The sequence below is a fragment of the Camelus ferus genome, chromosome 9 (assembly GCF_009834535.1).
Source record: "Camelus ferus isolate YT-003-E chromosome 9, BCGSAC_Cfer_1.0, whole genome shotgun sequence".
NCBI classification, from domain to species: domain Eukaryota; kingdom Metazoa; phylum Chordata; class Mammalia; order Artiodactyla; family Camelidae; genus Camelus; species Camelus ferus.
This window is the reverse complement of record NC_045704.1, coordinates 65,264,111-65,291,186: the sequence shown is the minus strand read 5'-3', so window position 1 is coordinate 65,291,186 and position 27,076 is coordinate 65,264,111. Positions and strand designations below refer to the sequence as shown.

Genomic DNA, 27,076 nt, shown 5'->3' with positions numbered 1-27,076 from the left:
AGCTGCGTCCGCAGACACCCCGCCTACCACTCCCCCGCCACCTTTTTACTGAGAACTTCCACCTTACTGTTCACACCCTGCCGTGCGCACACGGGGACACCAAGACTGTCCCTCTGAACGCAGACTTTCAAGACCAAGCCAAACTCCTATAATTTGTTCTACTTACCTATTTGACTTAATATTAAAAAGTTATATCTTACTGAGTGGGGAGGGTTTAGCTCAGTGGTAGAGCACATGCTTAGTATGCACAAGGTCCTGGGTTCAATCCCCAGCGCCTCCGTTAAAAAAAATAACAATAAATAAATGAATTATCTCCCCTCCAAAAAAGAAAAGTTGTAACTTATCAGAAAAATGTAACCAAACAGTTTCACTATTCAATCTTCTAGGAAGAAATCTTTGAACATTTAGTTGAGAAACTGAAATGAGTGACAACTCTATCATGTAAATCAAATCAAGGAAAGCGACTACTGTACCAGTGAGTTATAACCCACATACTTTTACGGTAAAAAGGAGGAATTAACTTACCTTTACTTTCTCTTTAGAAGGAGAATCATTGTGTTTTGCTCCAGTAAATTGATGAAGCATTTCTGCAAATGTATATAAATAAATATTTTACTATTTGCCAACTTTGAAACTTACCATCCTCTAAGTTATACATTTTCTCATATTGGAAACAAAGTAATGACAACAACAAAAAAACCCAAAAAATGTTAAAAAAGGAGAAGAAAGTCATGATTTTAAGAAAATGTTTTTAATCAACTTCTTAAATCAAAAAATTCTTATATTTACCAGGTTTTTGCCCTTTTGGAATCAGTTAAAATTTCTAAAACGATACTTGCTTTTAAGAGGGATATTTTCTTTTCCACATAATGGAATAAATATCCCCTCACAAATTTTAATTTGGATTTTTAGGCAAAAAGAACAAAGTGTTACTTCACAGTAAAGAGCATGAATAAGTGATAGTTTAAAAAGAAAAAGTTACAACAGAGATAAGGGTTTAAACAAGCAGTACCAATTACACTAACACCGTCTTTCACCAAGTAGCCATAAGAGGCTGAGTTAAAATAATTAAGAACTTACTATAAGAGAAGGGTATGTCATTATCCGAGAGGTCAGTCTTGTATTAAAAGTGAAGCTACTTGATTATGATGATGACGTCTGCTCTGCTTGCTAAGCATTATAATTAAGATCCCCTCTAATTAATACTCTATTTACTTCCGAGCTATTTGGCAGCCTCAACTACACAGCAACGAAAGGTAACCTCCTTCACCTTTAGTAATACCTTCACGGCTGACACTGGCAGCAGAGGAGATACAAAACAGAGCTCTCTTGACATGACGCTCGTAGGCTCCGCTTTCTTGGTCCTTCAGGTGACTCTGGTGCTATCCTCCCCAGTCACAAGCCTACGTCAGTGTGGTGAAGCACCAGACTGGCAGTTAATGCCTGGCTCCATCTCTCCGGGCCAGCTTCCATAAGCCACCTGAGCATTATTTGCTTCTGGCTTCATGGCACCAAGGTTGGTCAAACGCCAAATCTTATTTAAACTTAAAACATTCTAATTTTAATAATTACCTTCTGCCTCCTGAAATGCCATCAGTTTCCACTGGATGTGTTACTGCTCTTTCCTCTCCTAAAATGTTTGATGCTGGACATTGTTAAAATTGCTAAGTGCCACTCAATGCCGTGCTTTAATTTAAAGAATTCAATATTTAAAACGACATGAACCATCTTAATGTCACTCCTCTAAGTATTATTTAAGTGTTGGGGGTTGGGGGGAAGGGGAAGGGGAAGAAGCAGACTGCAAAGATTGAGTACAGATCCAGGTAGCTTTCATATTTAGGGAGAAATTATGGTTTCAGCTTTGGACAAAAAAATAAAGACTTCATTAATATGATCATGTAATATATGCACATCTATACATCTATCTTAATTATTCAAGTATGCACCTAAACTGTATTATTCTATAATACAAACTCTTAACTGTAATAAAAATATGACATTCCACATTAGTACTCTGAAAAATTCAAGGGCATTATCTTAGTCTTCTGACAGATAAAACGAAAGCTCAGAACTATTATAAAAATTAGCACCTCAGTATCTAAAAACACCAGCAAAAACATCAAAGAATTTTAATTAAAAAATTAAAAAAACACCGAATGTCGTATGCCTCACAAAGCCTTCCAGACTGTGGACAGGTGAATAATGACAGCCCGAAACTCAGCATTTTGCTTCTCATTCTACTCTTACACAGCTGACTCCCCAGGAACACGGTAAAGTAAAACTGTGTATTTCTGTTGATTTAGTTAGGAGTGTCTGGCCTTTGGAATTAAAAGGCAAACATACACATGTTTACTATCAAGCTTAAGAGCACATTTTCAACTAGTGAAGGTCTTACAAACATTAATAAAACTGAGCACTGCAGTGACAACATAAATATTGTCAACTAATTTCTCCAGGGAAACACAGTAACAGGCACACCCGCCTTACGGGGATCCAACTGGATAATATATATAAACTACTAATCAAATGCATATTAAGCATGTTATATAATGCGTTCTATTTTCAAATCACCCCAAAAACCTCAATATAAAACTCTGATTGGAACGTTTTCATTTCAAACTAAGCAAAAAATTTAATCATAGACTCAAAAGAGAGAAAGACCTGGAGCCAGACATTGAAAGGTCTGTTAGCACCCACCAGCATCAGAGCACTGGTGCCGATGCTCCAGAGACACTAGGCATTGCTGGCAAGCCAGTGTGCACGTGAAACCTTGATAAACTGAACAAAAACATAATGCCATAATGCAAACCAGAATGTGATGTCATGTTTAGCAGAAAAAAGTTACTCAAGATTTTTAAATTAGAAAACCAAATCACACTTCTGTTGTATAAAATAGGGTACAGAAAAGTGACTGGGAGCCACTAGCTTATTTGATAGGAAAGAAAGCATGTCCAGAGATGTTAAGTGATTTGCCCAAGTTTATAATCTAGGTCGTGTTCTACTGATAAAAATCAAGCACTTTGAACTAAAACAATTTTGCTCCCTTTGAAGAATGCTTTGGTAATTTTCCTTTAAGCATTTGGTACTTATTTTAATATGGAAGAACAAATTGATTATAAACTTCCTGTTCCTTTTACCAAAGTCATTTTAACTAGAGTCAGAAGGTGGAAATGGGAAAACCTAGACTAACAGTTCTCAGACACAGCGGGACGTCAGTCACACTGAACATTAGTGGCCCCCTTCTCCGCTCAGTTCAGATTTGGAGACTATTTTTAAAGTTTTACAGGCGATTCTAACGTACAGCCAAGGTTGAAAAACCATCCTAGACAGCCTGTTAATTCAGGAAGACTCAGTTTGAACAGAAAAAATTTAAATACAGGACAAAATTTATCTCTATTTCCAAGACTCACAGTCAAGTATGCACCTCAATATATGCACATTTTTAATCAAGCCTGGGTCCTTGAATTTATCCTTCTGGTGTTTTAAAAACCTTTAATTGATGAAAAACTAATAAAAGTTTAAAACATTTAAATGATGACTACCTAATCATTTCTCTTCAACTTTCTATCTTGAACGGCAGAATTACTCCAAACTGTTATTTTATACTTCTACATTTACTAAACCATCTCCTCCTAAAAAGGTAAAATACAATCTGATCTTGAATTGTTTGCCTTTTTTCTCTTGCATGGGAAAAAAAAATCACATCATTGTCCCTTCTACAGGAGACCTGCATTGTATTAAAAATAGATATTGTTATTTTATTCCTTCTTTTAAGTTACCCATAATTAAGAAAGTTAAAAAAAAAAGAAAAAACTCTTACTTGAATTTCATAAGTTTCATTTTCAAAACATCACCCTGAACCCATTAAAAGCAAAAAGTCAAAAGTATGAAGTGACAGATTCCCTGTCTTAACCAGGTAAAAAATATGCTGCTGTAACCACTGATTTCTTTGAGAGTAACTGTTTAAAGAATTGAAATGACAATCATTTCTGAAAAATATTCTAGTCCACATGAGTAAGTATCTGAGCCTACATTTAGACAGTTTCCAAAGTCACTTCCTACAAGGTTAGAATCCAAAGCACTATTACTGGTGAGCAGCTCCGTTTGATTGCTTCTCAGTAATATTATTAGTCACAGGGTCAGATCTGTTAACATTCCTCCGTATTTTATCACTCAAGACAGCCCACCTCCTCGAGCATCAGAAAACTCTCAGCTGCTTGTGCGTACATCCGAGCACAGCCTAGCTAACACAGGATACACGCGACTGGAATTAATTTTATTGTCAAGCCTCATTTGCATCTTTGGTCTGGCACTTAGTGATATTTTGATGGTTATGAAAAAAGTTTAGAGAGGTTTTATGTTTACATCAATGTTTAATCACTGTTCTTGACTTATCAACACAATTTGCATATGCTGATGTCAATCAAGAAGATAATTTAAATGGTAAAATCAAATCATATTGAAATTTGCAATTAAGTACTGCTTCTAGCCCACAGATATCTAGTTTATATTTTTCAAAGCTTTGAAATCCAACTCTCTCTTGGAACTGATTTAATATCTTTAAAATTACAAGTTTTTAAAAAATTCTATTAAAAAATTGATTAAGAAAAAAATTACTAAATATCAATATCCTTCTGTCAGAAAAGAATTTCTCACAGAAGCTTTCAGAAATGATTCCTTTATTAAAATTTGGGGAAATGAAGTTATATTCATATCTCCCTTCTGAACAATCAAAAGCCTCATTTAATCAGAGTTCTGAGAATCAAGATATTCCAACTGTAAGTTTCAGCCCTACACAAATCATGATGCATTTTAAAGTTGTAAAATCTTATTTATATTTTCAGTTAATGTTTACTTATGTAACAAAGTTTTTGCTAATATACCTAATTTCCACAAATTATATTTTCTCCACAGCCCCATTCCCTCCACCCTGAAACTTAGATTTGGGATTTATCATCTGCTCCTTGATAACGTCATGTGCATAACTGAGGATGGTGGGCGCTCTGCTTGTTTTTACAGTAGGGACTGCTACTGATACAGCCTGAATTAATTATATTTCAAAATTTTTGGTCCTTTTTTTACATCACAGTTTTCATTGTTCTCAGGAAAGCAAAAAAGACCGCTTCAGCGTGTACACGAGGAACAAGGAAGGAGCCCCGCAGTACTGCAGGGGGCACAGCTGAAGTTGGCATTTACGTGAAAAGGCCTCTTACTTCCTTTACTAATTTATTAAGCAAAGATATAATTGTTCTTTCCCCATTAAGTTAAGCACTGCATTTGCAAATTACATATATATACAGTGTTCTTCCAGTGAAGTGTATAGTTGGTTCATAAAACAATGAAAATCTCAAAGATAAAATTCTGACTTAGACTACTAGCCTGTCACGTTAGAAGACAACCCAACCTTAGTCACAACCTACATCCAGTCCAGAATGCAGGCTGAAATAGAAAGATTTGCTACCTTGATTTTAATGTTTTTAAAAATAGTCCCTGTTACTTGAAAAAGATGACATTAAACCAGAATGTTAATCATAAAATAAAAATTCAGCAGCATTTTAAAACTAGAATTTTGAGGCTGAGTTATTCTGCTAGAAAGTTAGGAAAACATATGCATATTATACTATTTTAAGAACATAATAAATGATGATGACAAACACTGTTTCCTTTAAGCAACATACTGAAAGATTCTACCAGAAACTGATAATTCAAATTCAAATTAAGGTACTTTACTGAAGCACTCTGAAGTACTTTAACTTTAATACTGAAGTTATTTATTGATCAGCAGTGAATAGATAATTAGATAATTCAACAAGAGTTTTATCCTACAAATAAAAGACAAAGTGCTCTAACTTACTAGGCCACAAATGCTTTATTAAATGAAATTACAAATGCTAATTACAATTTAAAATACTAAATGCAACTTAAGAATTTTTCCAGTTTTTATGCTTAAAAGTCAACTATTAGGAAATAATGTATAATCTGAGCCCGACATTAATTTAAAAATGTTCTAGTATGACAAATCCCAGCAAAAGAAAGAATTCTCTTTATTCTAACAAAAATGTTTACCACTATATACTTTAGAAATGCAGAAACGAAATGCAGCAATCAGCACCATAAACTAAGGAGAACCAAAAATGAAAGAGTGCACTGCAAGGCAGCAGACCCTTATTTCCAGACTGAAATAGGAGAGAGCTTCTTAACAAACGGTGAGAATTCCTGATGTGACAATATTCTGTGTGGGATGTTTTAAAGTGAACTGAGCTTCATGACAAATAAGAAATGTCCCATTTAAAATACAACAAAATTTTAGGCCCAGACGTGCCCTATATTTGATTTTGCCCTTTGGTGAGCAATGATGGAATGCGTCTACAAGTCAGTACCCGGGGCAGCGATCACTTGTCAGCCACGCACCCATCAATGAAGGAGCCCAAAGGAAACACGAATGAGTTAAACTTGATATACTGATGATAAGCCATATAAAGTAACACAGTGCTTTAGCAATACTGAGAATCTGAATTCAAAGTACATGTTTCTTTAACTGGAAGATAATTTTCTACAGTGAAGAAAACAGAAGTGAAAAAATCTGCTTTACACTGTTTCTGGGATAACTGGTTTCTTAATTCAAAACGATTATTCAATTCAGAGCATACTGTCACAACGTAGCACGCTTTGCAACGTTCGAGTGATCGGATGTATCAAAGAGCAAAGTGAAAGATGTCCTCAAATGATTCATTGTTTTATAAAAAGAAGTGAAGACCAGCATTTTACTATTTGGTATTTTTTTTGGTAGTAAGATCTGGTGTATGTATGCGTGTGTGTGTTTGTATATATATAGAGAGAGAGCTAGTGAGAGAGAGGCTCTCCCACCATCAGTAAACTATTTCCAACATTACAAGCCTGTAAGTCACATACGTATAATATGAAATTTCATTTTACACAGTATCTCTTCAGGAAAATAGTAAGATTATCAACACGCAATTAAATAATACGTGTGGCATCCAAACCACAGGTTCTAGGGTAAGGAACAAGCGTTTCTTCAAACCGCACGTCTCGATATTGCAAGAAAACAACATTCCCACAGAGGCACGCTAAGGGGGACGGCTAACCTGGTTCGGACTCACTGCTGTCTGCGGACGCGGAGGCCCCGCCGCTGCTCCCGGACTCCGACGAGCTGCCGCTGCCGCTGCCGCTGCTGCTGGTGTCGCTCAGCCGGGACCCGCCTCCCAGGGCCCTGGCTGACTGAGTTTCCTCAGCTACAAAATCGGGAAAAGACATTAAGATGGCAGCCGCGAAGCAGTCACAGAAGCACTAAGGGCTGCTACCTACGTCTTGTCTGATGCTTTCCAGAATTTAACTGACTACTGACATCCAGCAACCGCTTTTCCAACTCTTGCTTTTTCTGTGAATGAAGTTCTTTGGACTTCATTATTTTCTTACCTGTGTGATTTAGGAGGAAAAAAAGAGTGAGTATAACCAAAAACTAACACAAATACCAGACTGATCTCTACTAATGCAAAGAGCTCCGTACCGTGAGCTTTCAGCGGCCTTTTTCTCAGACACGCAGCAACATACTTCTCCAGCTCCCTCAGAGTCGACGCTTTCAGCGTCTCAAAGTCTATCTCTATCTCGTCGGGGCTGGAATTTCTCAGTGAAGGCTCTCGGGACTGTATTATATGAACGACTCGCCCCAGCTTATCTCCAGGGAGTCTGTTTATATCCAAACTTAACTGCCTTTTCTCGTCGTAGCTCATAGGCTTGGCGGCATCTTCATCTTCAGATTTCATAGCCAAGACCTGTTGTCGCCTCTTTTTTGGCTGACTGTAGCAAAGGTTAAATTTAATCAAATGTATTTTGATGTTATTTCAGTAAGGCAGCATGAAAGACACTTACTTGCACTTGGACTTCTTCAGTTTCATTTGCTTCAACTTTTTCCTTGGATTCTCATCTCTGTTATCAATCTTTTCTCTTTTCTTTTCCCTTTTAGGCTTGTCATTCTTCCTCTTCAGCTTACGGAGAGGCACTCGGGACAGGACCTGGAGCTGCTGATGAACTGCTTTAAGCTGATGGAGGAAAAGTTCTTTGAACATTCATGCTCTCAATTAAAGACAGTAGAGAAAAAATGAAGGCACTCAAAAGTCAGGAGATTTCTTTGTGAAATTCATTTCTTTCAGGTTGGTATTTCATTTCACAAATTCATTATTTTGAAGGGTATATATTAAATTTCAAAGCCGGTCCTGGGCTCAACCCATAAACTTAAATATTCATCTAAAGACAGACCAAGAATCATTAATATTTCCAGGTAGTCTTAAGTCCTAAATCATGGATTTTTCAGGCTGGAGCTCAACGCAAGTTAACGTTTTATCACGAAAGGATAAGTTAATGTTACCTAATGTTATCAAATGTTAAGTAAAGATCTCATCCGTAAAATACCTCAGGGCATCCATATAAATTATTTCAGTGAGAATCACCTCGCTGTGGTTAGACTACGAATAAAAGAACTTTAAGATGTATAGATTTTTGAGAAGGAAAAGACTATTAAACATTAAAAATGTCGCAGTAGGTAAATAAAATCACAGCTGCTAAGTGCTGTGAACGTAACAGCTGTGACAGGATTTCATGCTGCAACGGCAGCAGCAGCCCACGGGGAGAACGTAAAACCTATCTCAAGGCAGGCAACGACCTGCTCCTGAAGCTTCGCAAGACGCTGAACGCGTTCATCTTCAGAGTCACCGGAAGAGTCGTCTCCGGAGGAAGCCTCACTGCTGCTCTCTCCGAGGGCTTCCGTGGTGTCCGTTCTGACGTAACACACAGGCATGCTCTCAACAGGTTCATCGGGGATCTTTGCAAAATGCGTTTCGAAAACATCCTATAGTAGAAAATCAGACTGTTAAGGTTGTGTGCATTTTTAACAAAAGGTACATTTCAGCGTCATATTTGGATGAGAATGTTATTTTCCCTAGTGGCAGTCATTTCACAATATATATGTATACATATAACAAATCAAAAGGTTATATACTTTGAACTTACACAGTGTCAATCGCATCTCTGAAAAACTGGAGGAAAAAAAGATTTACCAGAAACACAATAAGACTCCTGCTTCCCTGCCGCGCAACTTCAGCAACTTAGAAGACGCCTCCCCTTTTCCAGGTCAGACAGACCTCTCAGGTTACATGCTTGGGGGCTTCCTTTGAGGATCTCCTGCCCTGTGGCCGGTGCATCTTTCTACTACCTCCCAAAGGCTCAGCCTCAGGAGTCCTCGAGCCTTCCCTGCAGTGGGACATCGACTCCGGCCACCACCATCTCTGACAGGAGCTGTCCTCTCTGAACTAGCATTTCCCCAGTATCTTCTATACATGGGGTTGCTTCATTAAAATATTTGCTACTAAAGGATGTTATACCTCACAAAACAAAAAGCCCCACAATTTTAAGAATATAAATTATGCTTTACTACTTGCAGGGGGAGGGCGTTATTCTTTATCTCTTGAGTTACAGTTCTAAAATTTGTAAACTATGTTCAGAGGAAACTCACTTCCCGAGCACGAGTAACAACTCACCTGAAGCATTCTAGCCATTGTCACTACCTCATGATCTGGAGGATTGTATTTGTAGCAATTCATGAACATTAATCTAACATCTGCAGCAAACTCATATGCATCTTTATATTCTTGGTTGTCCATTTTCCCCTAAATTAAGGAAAAATTACAGGATTCATAAACAATACAGTTCAGTACTTATTTAAGCATGTATGTTAAGTGTTTTTTATATTATGAAATAATTCAAACATACAGAAGAATACAGATAATACCAAAAACAGAGACCCACCATCCAGAATTGACAAATGATAAATTCTGCTACATTTGTTTTAAATTTTTAGACTTTGAAAAAATCCAATGAATTCTGACAAGTAGACAAGAAGAAGGAGGGCATTCCAAGTAAAGAAAAGAACAGAAACGAAATCACAAAAGCAGGAAAACAGAATGTTTCCAGGTAACCTTCGATAGACCCGTTTCATTATAGGAAAGCAGTAAAAATAAATACCTCCTTAGATCAACCTTGAACATCAAAACAAAAGGTTTACATTAAATTTATCCTGGAAATGAAAAGACATTAAAAACTGAACAGATGAGAAACATCAGCACGGGTCGCATTTCTGGGAAGCTGCTTATCAAGTGGCTGGCAGAGCGAGGCTGCGGAGCAGCCAGTCAGGCAGCCACTGTGAGAGGAAGGACCAGCAGACAAGCAAATCCGAGGCTGGTGCAAACCCAGTGCGCCGTACCGATGGACAGTCCACGAGCAAACACAAACACAACAGGCCAGGCCTCATCTGTAATCAAAGACATACAAAACTAACACAAGAAATAATTTGCTACCACTTGGATCACTGGCAACTGAGAATGACTGCAGAGAACTAAATTAAATACAGTCACTATCTTCTTACCCTTGGAATCCTACGACAGCCTCCTAACCCAGTCTCCAGGCTGCTGCTAGAGAAATCGTTACGAGACCCAAACATGAGAACATAATTCTCACGTTTAACATGCCAGCTCGCGGCCTCCACTGTGAGAGTCTTTCATGTTCAAGCCCCAGTTTCCTGCCAGTCTCAGCTTCCCCTAGTCACTGCTTCCTATCCTCCATGTGTTCCACACTGGCCTAAATGTTGTCTTCTGGATACGTTCTTCTTACCCCAAGGTCTTCCAAGCTGCTCCCTCTGCCTGAAATGTCCCATAAGCTACTAAGTCCTTTAAGACTCAGCTCAGGGTTACCTATTCCAGGCAACTTTTCATGACCTCCCAGTGCGAATCAGTATACAGGGGGAAGTAAAAAAGCGTATTTTGAAGAGATAATGGTTAAACATTTTTTCAGAACTTAAAACAGATCGAAAGCGCTGATTTCTAATCAAGATGAATAAAATTAAATGCACAAGTAGAGAGAGGAAAGACAGATGACTACAAAGAGACGACAAGCAGACTGACAGCAGGCTTCCTAGCAGCCACAGCAGACGCCAAAAGCTATCCTAGAGCTGAGAAAAGTAACTGCCATTCTAGAATTCCACAGTCAAAGAGCCACTCAACAATAAAAACAAAATACACTTCCAGAGATTCAACTATTGAGAGTTTACTAGCTATAAACACTCATGGGAGAACCGCTAAAGTTTGCACTTCAGCAAAATGAAAAACAAACCAAGAGGCGAAGAGTAGGAAGCAAGAAATGAGTGAGCACAAAAATCAGTAACATGTTAATAAACTTGATGATGCAGTAATGAAACAAAATGGTGTTTAAAAGAAGAATCAGACTTCTAGACAACAGTGAAGAACGCAAAGTACACCTGAGCAGTCATCCCAGGGAAGGGCTGAGATGATGGACCATTTTGTAAATGACACAGTTCCATTCTTTTAGTTGCTTCCCTTAAATTTAATACACATAATTAAAATTTTCCAATAATATAAAGCTTCCAAATCGGCAATAAAGAAAACTTACCAGTCCAGCAGAAGACCGAAAAATGCAGAGGATTGGAAACCACATAAATGCCTTTCCAAGAAATCTTTTTCATGTTATAATTATGCAAATTAAAATATTTTTGAATATATAACAAGAAAATGTCCACAATACAGTAAGTGAAAATGCAGGGTAGAGAGTTACGTTACATAGTATACCTCAAACACTGTGGTAAAGAAGCCATGAAATGTCTTTGAATAGAAGAAAGTAAAAAGATACATTTTTAAATGTTTCCATGATCTACTGCAGGTAATCTATTTTAAATTCTTTTATCTTTTTCTGAATTTTAAAATTCTTTACGATGACAAGATTATTAATCAAGAAAAGATGTTCCTCCTAGTGAGACAACGTTTACCTTAATAGTCCCGAGGTCCATCGGGTTTCTGACGACATCACGGTAGTCACGGAGCCCCAGAACATCGATGTCGACAGGCGTGTAAAAGGGCCAGGCATACGACACGTGCTTCTTGGCAAGCATTTCGTTTAGAATCTCATTACAGTGCCTTAATTGTTCGGTTACTTTCACATTCTTTACAACTTTGTGTTGTTGCTGAGAATCCGGCAAAACACTCTCTAGCACATTTCCTTTCACAGGTGGCATTTTTCCTGATTTCTTTCCTGCGAGTGTTGGGGGAGAGTCACCACTCGCCTTCACTACAGCAGTCGTAGGAGTTGTTGTATCTGCTTTCCTCTTCACACCCTTTGTAACCTAAACAAGACGATTTGACAACAAACAACTATCATTAAGGTGACATTCAGAGCAACAGTTCCCAAACTGTGATCATTAACTTTAACAGTTAAAAAAAAAGGAAGTGATAACTAGCACCAAGGCTTTCATGTATTACATATCAGGAAAGGTTAATCTTCCTTTTACAGGTGAAATAAACAGTTCAGGTATTTTCTTACCGCAGCCCAAAGAACTGTCTTGTGCAAACCTTCGAGACCAATGAAAGATGAGGGGGAAAAACAAACACAGTTACATCAAAAAAAAAGTTTCTGAACACATGGAATCAGCTAGGGTATACAAATTTAGAAGAAAATTATCAACCCACCAAGTTGTGAGCCAATAAAAGTTACATCACCAAAAAAATGTACACAGACAACAGTCAGAAGACTGACTGCTATATGCTGCAAGGCCAATTTCCGTATCAACTTAAAAAAAAGATGCAGACATCATGACCAACTTACACTGAAATATTTTAAAGCTGCAGTACACTCACCTGGGCCACTGTCTGTGAGGTAGGATTGAGTGGAGCACCTAGTGCCGTGTTTGAAGGAGAAACTGGAATCTCAGGAAATACTGAGGGAACCACTTGCTGCTTAAATATTTTTTCCAGTGCGTTGGGGGACTGTTTTTCTTTAACAAAAACTGCTATATTCTGTTGAGTGCCTAGTAAAGCATGAACCAGAGTCAGTATCTGAGTAAAATATAAAACTCTTTTTCTGTTAGTATCCTATATTAATATTTAGTTCAGCTTTTTAAGGCAGAAACGCAGTACGCTCCCATTCCCCTTGGAGACCCTCCCACACATACTTGCTGACAACAGTAGACTGATTTAGATATAATACTGGAGACTTCAAAACCTGTTATTAAGGTAGGCTTATTAATTTTATTCAAAAAAGATGCCTTGCTTAAACTCAGACCACAGAGTTTGGTGATTTTAGCTTCAGGTAGCTGTCAACATTAGCAAAAATTTCGGACATCCTGGAAACAGCTATGTGGTACTACATGAGGCCTTCAGAACGCTCTACATAAACACATCCCAGGAAGACTGTTTCACAGGGTCCACTACTGGTTGACACAGAACAACAAAAGTGAACATGATTCTCTTATCAATATGTCTTTCATATGATCTTGCCAAACAAAGATGTGCACATGTTCTTTTGCCCTGTATGTTCCCAGAGCGTGCTAGGACTGGAGACATCTGGATCACATCACCCCGAAATCTATTACAGTTAGCACACGGTATCCACAGGTCTCATCTGTGGATTCAACCAACCTCAGGTGCAACTCATGGTTACAGAGGATGACTGTACTGTGTCATTTCATATAAAGGACTGACATTCGAAGGTTTCGGTACCCATGGAGGGGTCCTGGAACCAGTCCTTCGTGAATTCTGAGGGATGACTACTTCAAAAGCCCACCCTTCCATCAAGATAAGCCCACTCTTCCACCTTCTCGAGCCAAAACTCTTGAAGTCATCTTCGACTCCAGCCTCTCTCAAATCCAGTATCCAGTCCCTCAGCAAACTCTTCCTCTCTGTCTCCTGATCAGAGTCCAACTACTGTTACCAGCAGTAACGACCTTGGATTTCTGCAGCAGTACCCGAAGAGGCCTTCCTTCTGCTTTTTACATCCTACAGTCTATTCTCAAAACAGCAATCAAAGCGATCTTTTAAAATTCAAATGAGATCATGATACGTCTACTCAGTGCCCAAAGGCTTCTAATCTTCTTCCCAAATAAAGACCGAAGTCTTCACAATGGCTTGTAAGGACCCACATGACCTCTCTTTCCCCCCACCTCCACTTCCTTCCAACCTCACTTTCTCCCACTCTTCCCCCTCACTTTTGTACTCCAGACTCCTGGCCTGCTGTCCTCAGGCTGGTAAGCGTGAGCAGACCACCTACTCTGCCTTGAAGGAGAAATGCTCATGGCTGACTCCAGGGGCCTTTACTTAAGTGTCACCTTCTCAAGCCACCCTGTGTAAAACCACCCTCTCTGTTCCACACTCTCTAGTTCTCTTGTTTTTTTCCATGCCATCGTCATACTTGACATACAACATACAGATATCCCTGACTCTCCATATTCTTGCTAAACAAACTCAAGAAACAAATAGATTTGAATGTATTGTAAGATAGGGCTGGTTATTCCTCAATCTCCAAATTCTCACTACTCCCTAATTAAAACTTAGGAATCAAATAGTTTCAGATAACCTCATATCCTTTGCTAACCCAACTGTTGCTCTTAGAACTCAGGAGCTAAACAGATACGTGTAATGAGAAGTACCTACAGCTACTTAATTTTGCCTCCTTCCCCAACGAGAACAAAAAGCTCTGTGAGGGGAAGGGGGCTTTGTTCTCTTCTGTACCTCTCGTGCCTAATGCAAGTGCTTGGCACACAGAGGCCTCAGTAAGTATCTGCTGTGTGCCTACTGCGTGCCAGGCCACCATCCCAGGGGCTGGGCACAAAAATGAGTGAACAATACGGACACAGTCTCTACCCTTGTGGAGCATACTGCCTAGTGTAAGGGACAAAAAATAAGCAGTCAGAGTGATTACAAGTGAAGCTAGATGCCAGAAAGGAAATAAACAGGATGCTGACTAAATTACGGCAGAGACCTGCTGCCAAGAAGACAGCCAAGGAAAGCCTCTCTGAAGAAGCACAAAGTAAGCAAGATGTAACCATAAAGATAAGAAGTGTCCTTAGGCAGAGGCTGGGGCAGCAGTGAAAACGTATTCCCAAGCGGGGCGGGCACAGGTCAGTGGTAGAGGTCACGAGTTCAATTCCCAGTACCTCCGTTAAACATAAACAAACAAACCTAACTACCTCCTCCCCCATTTTTTTAAAAATGTATTCCAAGACAATTAGCAGGGAAAACTTTACTCAAGTGAGAAGGAAGTCGTCAGGATGAGAATGAAGGATTAAGCAGAGATCAGACCACAAAGGGCCGTGGTAGAAATTTAGACTCCGTTACTCCATGGGAGGTCAGAGAGGCTTTTTGCAGGTGAATGATATGTTCTAGTTTATTTTTAAAAGATCACTTCTGCGATCATGCAGAGAAGAGACCAAGCAGAATAATCACAGACACCTGGAGTTAAAAAGTGGCGACCTAGACTGGGCTGGCTGCAAGGACAACGTGGAGGCTGAATCCAGACGACTCACTGATGAACACAATGCGTGAGAAAGCAAGCAAGTCAGGTGCAAGCTTCAGTGTTCTGGCTTCAACAGCTGTGCATCAGTGCCGTTTTCTTTTATGAGGAATAATCTGGGAAGATCAGTGATTACCTGTGAGCATGTTAAGCGTGAGATGTATATAAGACATCCAAGTGGAGATGTCCCGTTTGAAGGCTTGAAGGTAAGAACTGGTTGCTCAGAGAAGACTACATTAGAGACATAAATTTGGGAATTAATAACACACAGATGGAATTTAGGAAAAGAGTATCTAATATCCAGCCCAGAAAAATCTCCAATATTTAGAGACTGACTAGAAGAGGATGGTAAGGCCAAGAGAACTGTGGAATGGGCAGTAAGTCCACACAACTAGTGTGCACGAAGAATCAAGGAGAAAGTAGCCTTCTAAAGCAAATACTGAGAGATGTCAAATGAAATGAGAATAGAAAACTACTACTAAAACCCAGCAACATGAAGACTACCGCCAGGAGCACTTCAGTGATGCAGCAAGGCTGGAACGTGTACTGAAGTGAGCTCAGGAGTGTGCAGGAGCAAAGGAAACAACAGGACAGTGGCTGAAGATACAGGGAAAAGGTGAATTTTAAGGATGAGACACCACAGCATGTTTACAGAGTGCGAGGACTAACCTGACGGAGAAGGAAAGATGAACGACGCAAAACCAAAGGAAGAGAGTCCTTAAGAAGGCAAGGAGGGAAGCAAGACCCAGGTCACACATGAAGGCAATGGCCCAGGCAACAGGAGCGGAAAGAACCCCGTCACAGGCCTCCGCCCTGCCTGACCCCTCCGCCTGGAATGCTGTTCTTTGTCAAATCTTCACTTCTCAACAAGGCCTACTTTCAACTGGTCATGTTTGTCTCTCTCTTGCTACCAGAATGTAAATTCCAAGAGGGCAAGAGCTTTCATTTTATTCATTGATATATCTCAAGAATAAAGACTAGCGTTCTGGTACATAAGAGGTGCCCAAATAGTGTTCAATCAATAAATCAACACCAATTCAATTTAATGTACTAATTAAAATTCTTTTCTTTGCCATAAAGTGTCAACATGTAACTACATTATCTAGACTAGCTACTGTCATATGGCAGCTTCCCTCCCACTGTGCGTACAAATGACATGACTTGGGTAGCAGAAAGCTTCTCCTGTAAGTTATCTGGAAACCTGGACCTTCACACCAAAGCCAAGCCCCACCTGTCCATCAAGGCCAGACTCAGATTCCATCAGCTCCAGAGCCTTGCCCAGCTTTTCCAGCGCAAGTCAATTCCTCAGTCTTGAGCCACAGGACACAACATGTGATTTCACCTGGCATTTATTATAATGCAGTCTTATTATTTTAAAAAGTTGTATTTCTAACTAAAATGTAAAGTTAACTGAAGAGTTAGGGTAGTTACATTTTTGTAGCCCCAAAATATGTGCCTTAAAGGGGACAAACATCCAAACAGAAACTGACAGAAAAACAAAGCTGAAGAACTTGTCTGAGGGAAACACACTCTCAGCACTGACCTGAGCATCTGAAGAGGCGGCCACAGCGTGACCGTCAAGACCGTGTGACAGGGTGGGTGGTTGTTTTTTAAAGGAGAGCATTCTAAAGGTAAATAATTCCTACCTTGCTAGAGATAATATTTTAAGTCAGCAATAACCACCACCTTGCTCTCACAGTTTAAATACCATCCTGGTTTATGTGCTACCTAACTTGCAAGGACTTATTTTAAAACTCTTGTGGAAGCCTAGGCTTGTAATTTCAGACTTCAGATCAATCTTTTCCAAAAATAAGAATAAAGTAAAAACTTTAGTAAACAGTGAACAGCCCACAGGATTGGTTAAAGCAATCTATAAATCATGATCCATCTTAAAGATCAGGAAAAAAATCACATCTATCAATAAAAACAACTTCAGTCATCACTTGAAGTGGCACAGGTCTCCTGCATCCCACCCGCTTAACACGTGTGTCACAAACACTAACAACCACAAAAGCCAAAACTTTTCCTGATATTACACATGAGGAAACTAACATGGAATGGTGAAGGAACTTAACCAAGGTTTACAGCTTCAATGACCCAAAGATAAACCAACATTTGACCTATGACAATCTTGGTTAACCTCTATGATAAACCCATCTGAACACTTAAGATGAACTTTGTAACTCCATATTTAATTATTATGATTATTAGCTGTAAAATGTTTCCCCCTAAAGTTCTGAGCTAAGAAAGAGCTAGAAAAAGAGAATCTTCAGACCCAACGATAACGTTTCATTCTGAGCTATGGGATCTTTGGGTATGGAGAATGCTGGCAATTTTGGCTCTTATTAGTAGAGCACAGAGACGTGATCCCCTAAACCAGTAACAGCAGCTATGATTTGCTGGGTGCCTACTATGTGAATGGCACTGTTCTATAGGAAACCTGGCTCCAAGCCCAGAATCCATGCAGTCCTCCCTAATCTTGCATGATAGCCATGCTTGTGCTCAAGGTGTAGCAGACTGTTAAAATGGACATTTTATACCAATAGAATAGGATGCAGAAGGACGTCCAGGTGTCTGCCTCTCTGCGGGATTTATTATTTGGTTCTAGTCATTATATTTATATACACACACATTCAAATACACAGGAAAGAAAAAGAAAGGGGTATAAACCCTTTCTTGCTTACCTTTCTTCACTCTTTCCTTACCACTCACAACTTGCTCTTCTTGTGGCATCTGAGATAATTTCTGCCTGAACAACTTTTCAAGAGTTTGTGCCATAAGAACAATGTCATCTCCAGGCTAGAAAATGAAATGTAACGTAAGTTTACACAGCAAGGCCACTCTCAAGTTGCTGCAATCCCGGCCGCTGCGGAGGAGGCCGCGCTACGGCACCTTAGGCAGCATTTCCCAAACAGCACTTACTGCTTCTAAAGAAAACCTAGAAAACAGTGCAGCAACTCGTATTTAAAATTCAAACATTCTACCCCTTTAACTTCTAAAAAGCTCTTAGGATGCCTTTCTGAGCACTAGAGGGCTACAACCCAACCAATCCCACTAATACAAAAAGGCTAGAAATCAGAATTTCTACCTTATAAGTAGGTTGAAGCAACACTTGTTAATGGCTGTGCAAAATAGCTTATGATTTCACTTGATGTGATTCAATTTTCAATTAACTAAGCAATAAAGTGACACTGCAAAGCTAAGTTTTAAAATCTTAACTATCTGCTTAGAAGTCTTTATCTTGCTTTACATCACTGCTGAGAAAAAAACTAATTACAAAGCAAAAGCCCAAAGCAGAGACACACTTCTAAGTTACGCAGTTCAGGAAAATTACTGAACTTTTGTTTTAAAAAGTTAAATGTAAGAGGACCCTTTGGAATTGTTAAATTAAAATGAATTTGCCAATGGTACTTTCAGAATACCACTGATTCTGATTCTTAAAAGATTCATACTGGCTAATGGTCTTAAATCTATTATACATAAGGTGGCCCTGATGAACCAAAACAACATTTCTACTACACTTCAGTGTCACCAGTCATTCTGCATAAATGAGATTTAAGTTTAAAAATTTTTAGATCTCACAGAACAGCCCGAAAAGGATGCAGTACTTAGGGAAACAGTACTTAGAGAATCCTGTGTGGAGGAAACGTTGAATACCCAAACCCAGTGTTACAGATGAAAACAAAGTGCAGGCTAAACTCAGAAGGCCCACATACATGATTATATAGGCTGCCACATTAACACAAATGTGAATATTACTACTAGGATGTAACAGAATGTGTCTGATAAACTTTACGTTAACTTGTATGAAGTTTAGATGTATGTAATTTGGCCTCTTAAGATACAGCCAAGGATCGATACCATAAAAATTTAACCAAGATTAATGTAGAATAAGATTTATCATTCATCTTATAACTAAAATGGCAGAGGTGTACTAAAGAATGTTCTGAAATAACACTTTACTCTCAGAAACCAGTTATCATTGGTATTTTATTTTTTAAAACATAATAAGCCATTATAGCTATTCAGACAAAAATATAGCAAAAAAAGCAAAAAAATAGCAAAATGAACCAATATTGATATGTTAAAATTATGAAATCGAGTAAAAAAAATTATCCTTAAAATTTGTAATGCACCCAAAATCAAGACTTGAAATTTGTAATCAGCACACTTGCTTATACACATTCTATATGTAAGAGCAAAGAATTAGCAAGTAAGTATAGCATAAGGCTCACAGACCTTGTTGTATAGGTAACAATTTGAGAACATTGTATTGAAGTCTTCTATACATTCTGAAGCTTTCATGTAATATTTATGTTCCAAGCGCTTCTTAATTGTATTTAAATCCATTGGGTTTTTTACAATGGTATAATAATCCTATAAGAAGAAATTCTAAATGTTAGTAGTGAGAATGAATTCACTACAACAACTGGTAAACAAAGAATTTTAAGAAGCTATACACCTGTAACTAGAAAGAGCAATAGATTACCTTTAAAAAGCCGTAATGTAGAACCCAAAACCTTTTAGCAACGAAAGACAAAGCTGACTGCCATGGTATTGTTTTTTTTTTTTCAGAGAAGGGGAAAGAAAAGCCAATAAATAAAGAATAACACAGATGTAAGAGTAGAAGCATTCTGGAAAGTAACAAGTGAAGGGCATGAAGAAAAAGGAACTAGAATTTATGGAGTCAGATCCAGGGTACAAACCTAGCTCCAAGTTTACTAGTTATACTACAAACTACTTATCAGATGGGTAAAAATTCCTAAGGTAAGACCTAAAGTTGAATTCTGTGTGTGAAGCACTTAAGTCCGCTGGGAAGTGTCGAGTGACTTTTTCAAAAAGAAGACACTCATGACAGCCTTGCATCAAAATGTCAAGGGACATATGCTATAAACAAGAAAGTCTAAGACTATAATTTATCACAAACTGCTAAAATAAGAATTTCAATTCAACATTTCTGAATTTTCAGTATCAGAATTTCCTTCATTTTAAGGTTTAGTAATATTCCAAACTATGTATACACCAGATTTTGCGTTCAATTTCAATGCTCAGAAAAACGAGGGATTTTTTGTTTAGGAAAAAAATACTCATTGGGATATTCTTTAGTGGTGCTGAATAAATTAGCTATTTATTAAATTAAATATATTTCATAATATTAAAGACTATCTCTTTCAGAGGAAATTTATAGGGTTTTACTTTTTTTAAACTAACACAATTATAAGACACACTTACAGGCAACTTTAGTTTGACGGCATCTACAGGCTGCTGAAAAGGCCAGGAGAAACCGTGCCTCCACAAAGCCTTCAGCAGGACTTTCTGCAGATACTGCAGCTGATTTGTAGATCGCCCACTCTTCCTCGTGTTTATATACTCTGGTGGGGGAGGGTTAACAAAAGCTTGTCGACTTGGCAGAGACATTCTCAATTGCTTCAAATCCTTGTATGCTAATGTTATCTATAAAAAACAAACAAAAGAAAACAAAAGACATAAAAACTGAGTTACTTTTAAAGTACCTTTAAAATGGTTTTTGTAGGAAGTGAAAAGTTTTCTTCAAGAGTGGTAGACTTCATATTTTAAAGCAGATCACAATTTAGGCAGCAAAAAAAAAAAAAAGCGCCAAATGATAACTGAATCCATTTGTAAACAAATACAAACCTTTTCCTATGTAAGTACTAAAGGTTGTTTCATTATATATGCCTTAGTTTTGGATGATTTAAGTTATTCCAGTCTTTTCCAGTAATTTCTTTCTGCCTTTCTTAAAAACAAATTGAGGTCTTAGCAGGAAAAGTCTGTAAATTCCTGGTAAAAAAGAAGTAACAGGGAATGTTAAAGATAATATGAGTATACAGTTATTCTACAATCATTGATCAATGAAGGGAGAAAGGCAAAAGGATTTTTCTGGCTACTTTAAATAAAATGATTTATTTTAAAAGCTAATTATTAGGAAGAAAAATGACAAGTGTTAAAAAATGTTACTCTTTAGTGAATATTATTACACCTAAAATAAAATAGTTTAAAGGTTCATGAGTATTTCAGAAAGTTGGTTTCTAACACCCCTGGACAGCATTATCACTTCAAGGATAAAAGAGCAAAGGTACTACCAAGTGTATCAGCAAAATGAAAAGTATGGTTATTAAATAAATTGTCCATTTTTACAGACCAGTGTTAATATTTACCCGGTATGTCTTTTCTCTCTCTTTTTTTTTTTTTTTTTTTGCATTAAAGCGTGTTAGTTCTCAAGTCTCGCTGCGTATTAACCACTTATGGATCCTTTTTAAAAATTGTGGGAAAATACATACAGCATACAATTTATCGTCTTTACCATTTTTAAGTGTACAGTTCAGTAATGTTAAGTGTATTCATATTTTTGAGCAATTAAATCTCTAGAACTTTTTCATCTCACAAAACTGAAACGCTAAACCTTTTAAACAACTTTTCATTCTCTCTCCTCCCAGCCCCCGGCAACCACCACCCCATTTTCTGTTTCTATGAATTTGACTACTCCAGGAATCTCATATAAGTCGAGTCATTACAGGGTTTGTCTGTTTGTGACTGGCTTATCTACCTTAGCATGTCCTCAAGGTTCATCTGTATTGTAGCATGTATCAGAATTTCCTTCATTTTAAGGTTTATTAATATTCCAAACTATGTATACACCAGATTTTGCTTAACCATTCATTCATTGATGGACACTTGAGTAGCTTCCACCTCTTGGCAATTGTGAAGAGTGTGCTGTTATAAAAACATGGGGGTATAAATACCTCTTCAAGATCTTGCTTTCAGTTCTTAAGGATATATCCCCAGAATTGCGGGAGTGGAACTGTTAGATCACACGGTAATTTTATTTTTAATCTTTTGAGGAATCCCATACAGTTTCCCACAGCAGCAGCACCGTTTCACATTCCCACCCAGAGTCCACAGGTTTCCAGTTTGTCCACATCTTTGCAGTACCTGTTAGTTTCTATTTTCTGTCTGCTTAGTATCATCCTAATGGGTATGAGGTGTTGTGGGTCATTTAAAAAGTACCTATCCCTAGGCCCCAGCCTCTGGAGATGTGGCTTGGGAATCAGTTTTGTTTGCTATTTTTTTTAAGTTCCCTTTTTAATAATAGACTTAAAGTACTCTGTGATTGAAGGCTGCAGATGGACTGGCCATGGACAAGAGCTCTGATAATTATCACTGGGCCAAAGAAGAGCTAATACTTGGGAATCTGATGATGATTTCACAAGTGAACGCTCTGCATTTTCTGGCTGAATTTTCCCTGGTTTCTTGTCCACCAACAGAGGACTATTATCCTAGTCTTATTACTCAAACTATTTTAATCTTCTGTTAAGTACTTAAGTTTTTTTTTTAAAAAGGAGCTTATGTGGCTTTAAGTGATACTTGGCAGATTTCTGTTAGATAGTTGCCAATGTCATTATTTTATTTTACATTCTCTAAAGACTTTTATTATTAATTTTAGCTTTTACTTTTTTAAAATTGAAGTATAGTTGATTTATAATGTTGTATAAATTTCTGGTGTACAGCAAAGTGATTCAGTTATATATATGTATATATATTTTACATGTTTATTTATTTACGTACTATTCTATATATAGTACTTTTGTATCTGTTAATCCCAAACTCCTATCTTTTCCCTCCCTCCATTCCGTTCTGGTACCCATAAATTTATTTTCTATGCCTGTGAGTCTGTTTGTTTTGTAAATAAGTTCATTTGTATCACTTTTTAGATTCCACATATAACTGGATATTTGATAAATATCAAATATGACATTTGTCCTTCTCTGTCTGATTTACTTCCTTAGTATGATAATCTCTAGATGTATTCATGTTGCTGCGCATGGCATTATTATATTCATTTTCATGTTAGCTCTTATTCTTAATTATTAACAGAAAACAGAAAATGCCAGCATAATGGTCCAGCAACATATCCTCCCAAAAGATTTACCTTATTTGACATAATGGTGGATCATACTCAGGGGCCAGAAGTAATCTGTTATTTAAATAGACTGGGTACTTCAGGGCTTTCTCTAAAATCACTCACACTCCAGCATGCTGAGCTGCGGCTACAGTGCACCAGCCACCATGCAGAGCCCAGAGCCCGCAGCCCGCACTGCCTATGTCCAAATCCACGGTTGTTTCCAATGCTTATGATGACTTGTCATTTTATTGTTATTTCTGCTTCCAAAAGATTTTTTTACCCATGGATATATTTCTAAAAAGAAAGATAGCACGGGCAGATGAAATCTAATGTTAATAAGAACTCAATGTTATGTAACATCTACCAGTCACAATTGCTCAAAGACAATGTATCAAATGTTCAAGGTATGAAAAGTTCCGGTTTACTCTGATAAAGACAATCATGTAACAGTGTAGTAGCAGCAGCTTCTTGTCAGTCATCCTACAGTTCCATGAGCAAGTCGCCTGAAAATCAGATCCCTTCTGTCTACACAATAGTTGACTATAAAATAACCTCTACACAGAATTATAAAATAAAAAATTCATTTGAATTTTAACACCCACATGGTTTGAATGATATACAACTTTCCTTTCCCACTCTTGTCCCCTAGCCAACCAGATCCCCCCTTAGCCTTAACAATCCTTTTAGAAATGGCCTGTTTTCTTTTTTTTAACACTTAATTCATTTAAAAATATGTCCCAGGGCAACCCCTCCCTTTTTAATGGCTGCATCGTACGTAATTTTATTGATGTGGGCATTATATATAACATTGCAATCCTTGTTAATAAGTAAATTAACCATTCATACATACGCCAGTGCTTATTGGATATATACTTTTTTGGTGGGTGAAGGGGGTGGCTAGCCTATTGGATTTGTTTCTGTTGACAATTTCTGGGCCAATGCCTTTAAATTTTGCTAGATGCTTAATGGTTCTCCAGAGGTTATTCCAATCTATATTTCTAACAACAATGTACAAGAGTGAAACTTTAAACTTCTAAGAGAGCCTTTGAGGTGGTTGTGAATATTTTAGTCATCCCTGCCAAATACATAAAGACCAAACATTTCCAAATGCATACAAGCAGCTAAAAAATGTTTCCAAAATGTTACAAGAAACATAAAAGTTCCCCTCTAATACAACGCATGCACAGGCATATCAGGAAGAGTCTGATTCTGGTAAAGGTTTTTCCCTTTCAAAAAAAATCAACCTGATCAATTTCTCGGGTCCTCCCCCCCCAAAGTTCAATCCTTCAATTACTCCCTCATTGGTGCAGGTATTAAATTGTGTTGCCCTGTATGCATGCTGAAGTCTCAAGGAATTGAGCTGATTAAAAAACAAAAAATGTAAGTTAACATTTAGAGCTGAAATTGTTTAAGGCTTTGAATAAAGATCGCCTAGAACTCTTTTCTCAGATACTCCAGATAACAACTCCCCTCCTGAGGATCCTTGCTCTCCTGCCTGTATCTCTGGTACATCTACACTAGCTTACCCTCCACGTAAACTTTCTCAAGTCTCCTTAACAATTCCTCTTGATCCTATTGCATCCTTGTAGCCTTCGTCTTCTCTCTTCTGTACCTCATACCAGAGCATCCTAAAAAATGACATTGTCTTTACTCCCACCTCACACTTGATTTTTTCCTGCCATTCCTCTAAAACTCCCCTCACACAAAGGTTAACACTTACCATACTTAGTCGTTAAATCCAATGGATTCTTTTTGAATCTCACACCTTACTTGACCTCTCAGCTCCGTCTGTCACTAGACTATTGTGACTCTCTTGAAACTCTTTTCTGGTTTCCAGGATACCACTTCTCCCCCAGACTCTATTTGTTCATTTCTTAAATATTAATGAAGCACCTACGGTGGTGGTGCTAGCATTTGGAGATACAATAATCCCTTTACAGAGACTTATAAATAAGCAATTACAACAGGATACATATAATCATTGCTGTGACAGAGGTAAGAACAGGGCGCTAAGGGAACAAAGGTGGTCAGACTGGACTTCCCGAGGATTTCAAATCTCACCTTCTGCTGACCCATTAACATCCCCCAAAGCTTCTGCCTTTGCCCTCTTTTTAAACTCCCCTTTTTTCAGATCTCAGCCGCTCCAAGGTATCAAATACCTCTAAATAAATGACTTGTGGATATAAATTTGCATATTCTGAATACTTACGGTGTTCCTATTTTCCATCTTCCAAACCACTCCTTTTGTTCAATCACTTGTCACTTCACACCTGAATTAATGCAGTGGTGATGCTTTGATTTTTGTTCAGCAACTTAGTATCACAGGGTTCAACCTACGGCCCTTCACGATATACAAATCAACGAACTCCCCAACTCTTTTCTGACGGCTGCCTATCTCACTAGACCCCTCTTGCTACTCTCCCAACACTATGCCAGCCACATTCAAAAATCTGCCATTCTCCCTTGTCCCACCCTACTCTGTGCTCACGTACGTCCATGCCTTTTGGAAATTCTCTACTCCTCACCAGAGCGCCCCTCACTCTAGACCAATTTCTATTGCCTCAAGATCCAACTCAGCTGTCACCTACCCAGAAGACTCCCTTTGCTCCCTTCAATCCACCTGGGCCCTTCCCGCACGTCCCAAGCACCCCATACATGTATCACCTTAAGATACGCGTGTTCTTAACACAAGCCAGCAGTTTTTGAAGCCAGGCCCACCTCCAGACTCCGTAACACACAACGGAGGGTTTATAGCACGTTCTCAGGGCCTAAGAATGTTAGCTGAACGAATAAATGAATCAAGGAGGGGAAATTTCCTGTCCCAAGTGACGCCAGAATAAATAAAACCAAAGTGCCAGCTACAGCCCTCTCCTGCACTCATGAAGCTACAGCCCACGCAGGACCCACCAACCCAAGACCCAAGAGAACGACTAAGAGCATCAGCTTCTTCGAAACGGGGAGGCGGCTGCACAACCCGACCCCATTCCCTCGCCCACCCTCCCTTGGGGAAAAAAGAAGAAAAAGAAAAACCAAAAACAACCCACCAAGCGTTTAAGAGAAAAGCCAAAAAAATTTTGGAGGGCCCCCCGGGGCAGCGAGCTCGCAGCCGGCAAGGCCCGGGGAAGCCGCGGGCGGCGCCCCGGGGGCGGGCACACGGGGCCCCAACCGCTCCGCTGTCACACGACGGTGGGGGAGGGGCGGGGGACGGTTACCCCCGCCCTGGCGCCGCCGCGGGCCGGGGGCCGGGGGCCCGGTGGTGCCCCCGCTGGGCTCCCTTACCCCTCGTGGAAGGGGGCCTTCCCCGGTCGTCCCCTTCAGCGTGCACGAGACGAAGGGAGCCGGCAGCTGCGCCCCGCGTCCGTCGCCGCCAGCCCTCGCCCCAATGGCGGCCGCTAGCGGCAGCACCGAGCGGCTCTCCGGGGCCCGGGCGCGGCGGCCGCGCATTGGCTGGGGCGGGTCACGTGGCCGGCGCCGGGGGCGGGGCCGGGGCCGGGGCTGCGGCGGGGCGGGGGCGGTGCCTCACCGGGTGCACGTGCGCTGCGGGCCTCCTGATCGCGCGGAGAGCGAGCCGAGGGCTTGGGGTGGGCGCGCCGCCCCCAAGGCCGTGACCCTCCTAACAACTCGATCAGCCCCACGTTGACTGGGAGCTCGTGAATTTGGGTTTGCGGGGTGGTGTTTTCCTGCTTTCCTCCTGCCCCCTCCAAAGCTCCACCGTCTTGCACGGAATGAGTACTTAACGTTGGGGAGCAGCTGAGGTTGGGTTTAAATGAGCCCGTTGGGTTTTGAATG

The 27,076-nt window shown here is 39.3% G+C and overlaps 1 protein-coding gene across 1 annotated transcript in view; it reads right to left on the bottom strand.

The window, feature by feature from the left end:
* The window catches only part of BRDT (bromodomain testis associated), a 54,595-nt gene that overhangs the window by 24,404 nt on the left and 3,115 nt on the right, over nt 1-27,076 (bottom strand). Inside the window, exons 2-14 of the mRNA XM_032487080.1 lie at nt 21,022-21,165; nt 20,599-20,820; nt 19,606-19,743; nt 18,051-18,165; nt 12,717-12,886; nt 11,852-12,205; nt 9,555-9,683; nt 8,681-8,866; nt 7,891-8,060; nt 7,529-7,818; nt 7,327-7,437; nt 7,107-7,253; nt 526-587 (exon numbers count right to left, since the gene is read on the bottom strand). Of these exons, the coding sequence (XP_032342971.1) occupies nt 526-587; nt 7,107-7,253; nt 7,327-7,437; nt 7,529-7,818; nt 7,891-8,060; nt 8,681-8,866; nt 9,555-9,683; nt 11,852-12,205; nt 12,717-12,886; nt 18,051-18,165; nt 19,606-19,743; nt 20,599-20,784 (2,058 nt within the window). The 5' untranslated portion in view covers nt 20,785-20,820; nt 21,022-21,165. The remainder of the gene's footprint in view (nt 1-525; nt 588-7,106; nt 7,254-7,326; nt 7,438-7,528; nt 7,819-7,890; nt 8,061-8,680; nt 8,867-9,554; nt 9,684-11,851; nt 12,206-12,716; nt 12,887-18,050; nt 18,166-19,605; nt 19,744-20,598; nt 20,821-21,021; nt 21,166-27,076) is intronic.